Below are 2505 nucleotides of genomic sequence, written 5' to 3'. Positions count from 1 at the left end.
CACCCCCATTGCACCTGCAGCGGGAAGGACCCCAGGAGCCCCCGGCCCCCCCTCCCCGTACAGGGTGGGCAGCTCCCCCGCCCAACGGGGGAACGCAGCCCCCGCTCCCCAGCGCGAGAGGAGCAGGACCAGAGGAAGGGGCTGCCCCCCGATCCGCTGCTCCCGGGCAGCCCCCGACGCTCAGCCCGGCTGGCGGCAGCGGCCAGCCCCGCGCATGAGAACATTCCAGGCAGCAGCAGCAGCAGCAGCAGCAACCCCGAGTCTGTTAGGTATTTGAATAGCACAAAGGAACCGCCTTCCCCTGATTGGCCGGCGGGGCCTCTCCTGGGCGGGAGGAGGCTGCCCGTCACGCCGCTGCAGGCTCGGCGATAGGCTGCGGCAGCCAGGGGCGGGGCCGGGGAGGAGATATAAATAGCGGGGGCTGGGCAGGCGAGCGCTCATTGCTTTGCGCTCAAAGTGCGGGCGGGCGGGCGGCGAAGCAGGGGAGGGGGGCGGTGGCTGCACGGGGCGGACTGGCCCAGCCCGGCCCGGGGATGGTGGCTCCCCTTGGAGCGCTGCGCACCCGCTGAGAGCGAGCCGGAGCCAGAGCCCCCGCCAGCGGCCCCGGCCCGGGGCGGACGCGGCCGGGGGCGTGCGGCTGGCAGCGCGGAGCGAGCCGATGCTGGCGGCCCGGAGGAGGATGGAGTGCGCCCTAGACGCCCAGAGTCTCATCAGCCTCTCGCTGCGCAAGATCCACAGCTCGCGCACCCAGCGCGGGGGCATCAAGCTGCACAAGAACCTGCTGGTCTCCTACGTGCTCCGCAACGCCCGGCAGCTCTACCTGAGCGAGCGCTACGCCGAGCTCTGCCGCCGCCAGCAGCACTACCCGCCCCTCGGCGTGCCCCCGGGCTGCGCGCCCGCCGCCGGAGAGCTGCCCCCGGCCTTCGGCGCGCTCCAGCCGCCGGCCCAGGAGCGAGAGGCGGGCGCGCAGCCGCCCCCGCGGGGCTGCGGGCTGGGCGGCGCGGCGGGGGCAGCCCTGGCCAGGGGCAGCGGCGCGGAGCTGCTGGAGGTGCCCGGGTGCGCCGCGCTCCTGCCCGCTGCGCCCCGGGAGGACGAGCCGCTGGAGCTGCAGCCCGGCCCGCCCCAGCCGCCGCCGCCGGCCCCTTCGGCGCTTTGCAGAGACTCTTCGCCCGGCTTCTACCGGGGCGGCGGCGGCTGCGCCTCTCCGGGGCTGCTCTACCCGGTGCCGGCGAGCTGTGACTTCGGCAGCCCGGCGCCTCCGAGCGCGCCCGGCGCCTCGGCGCACTGTAGCAGCTGCACCACGGTGCTGGACCTGGACACCCATGTGGTGACCACGGTGGAGAACGGCTACCTGCACCAGGACTGCTGCTCGCAGTGCCCCTGCTGCTGCCAGGGCGCCGCGGCCCCCGCCGCCCCGCCGCCTAGCCCGGCCGCCAAGCGCAAGTACTACCCGGGCCAGGAGGAGGAAGAGGAGGACGGGGACCCGGGCGGGGTGGTGGTAGGGGGCGGCTCCCCCTTCGCCCCGTGCAGCAAGCGGGCCCGCTTCGAGGACTTCAGCCCCGAGCCGCCCCCGGACTCTTCCAACATCTCCAACTTGATCACCATCTTCGGCTCTGGCTTCACGGGGCTGGTGAGCCGGCAGCAGACGGACTGCGAGCAGCCCCTCAATGGGCAGCTGTGCAGCAAGCAGGCGCTGGCCAGCCTGGGAGCCTGGACTCGAGCCATCGTCGCGTTCTAGGGGCGGGGAGGGACCGGGGGGACCGGGCTGCGGGGCCCCCGGAACAAAGAGGGGCGGGTGGCTGGGGGGGGGAGGGGAAAGCCGAGCTCCTGTTTTCTAAACTGTACAATAAAAAGCGCCGAGCCTCGGCCTTTATTTTTGCAGAGATGAGAAGCACCTAGTTAACTCTTCCGCGGGCCCGCCCGGGCTCGAGTTTGTCTTCATGGAGCGGGGGGAGGGGCGGGGGCGAGTCCAGCCCAGGCGCCTGCCACGTGAGGCGAGGGCTGCTGCCCGCAGGAAGCCGCGCGCCAGGGGGCAGAGTTGGGAGAGCGGCCCTCCTCTGCCCCGGGCCAGCCGCTTCTGCCGGAGGGCAGCAGGGGAGCTGGGGGGGGGGAAGGCCGCGGGCCGGAGCGGGGGCTCCTCCCTGCTGCTGGAGGGGAGTTGAAGGGGGCGAATGGGATTGATTTTTTTTTTCCCCCCCAGCCGGTTCTGGGCCGCGGCGCAGCGTCGCCAGGCTCCTGTCTGGCGGCGGGGTGGGGGTTAAACCCACCACTCGCTCCCATTCAAACTCCTTCCCCGAGTCCCGCGTCTCCCCGGCCGCAGCGCGCCGCCTCGGAGCAGCCCTCCCCTCGCTCGGGGACGCGTTTTTTTTTTTCGAGCTCGGGAGACCAGCGGGCAGTCATGGGAACGCTCCAACTTTCCCCTCCGCCCGGGGGGGACTCGAGAGTACAATAGCTTCCCCCGGGGGAGAAAGCAGGGCGGGTGTGGCTTCCCCCTTCCCTGGCTGC

The 2505-nt window shown here is 72.7% G+C and overlaps 1 protein-coding gene across 1 annotated transcript; it reads left to right on the top strand.

The window, feature by feature from the left end:
- Positions 1 to 469: 469 nt before the first annotated feature.
- Positions 470 to 1751, top strand: IER5L (immediate early response 5 like). Its single transcript, XM_075015428.1, has one exon. It carries the CDS (start codon positions 659 to 661, stop codon positions 1736 to 1738), a length of 1080 nt encoding a protein of 359 aa, XP_074871529.1. The 5' UTR covers positions 470 to 658; the 3' UTR covers positions 1739 to 1751.
- Positions 1752 to 2505: the final 754 nt, after the last annotated feature.

This window comes from Carettochelys insculpta, chromosome 21, assembly GCF_033958435.1.
Source record: "Carettochelys insculpta isolate YL-2023 chromosome 21, ASM3395843v1, whole genome shotgun sequence".
NCBI classification, from domain to species: domain Eukaryota; kingdom Metazoa; phylum Chordata; order Testudines; family Carettochelyidae; genus Carettochelys; species Carettochelys insculpta.
This window is presented reverse-complemented; position numbering and strand designations above follow the sequence as displayed.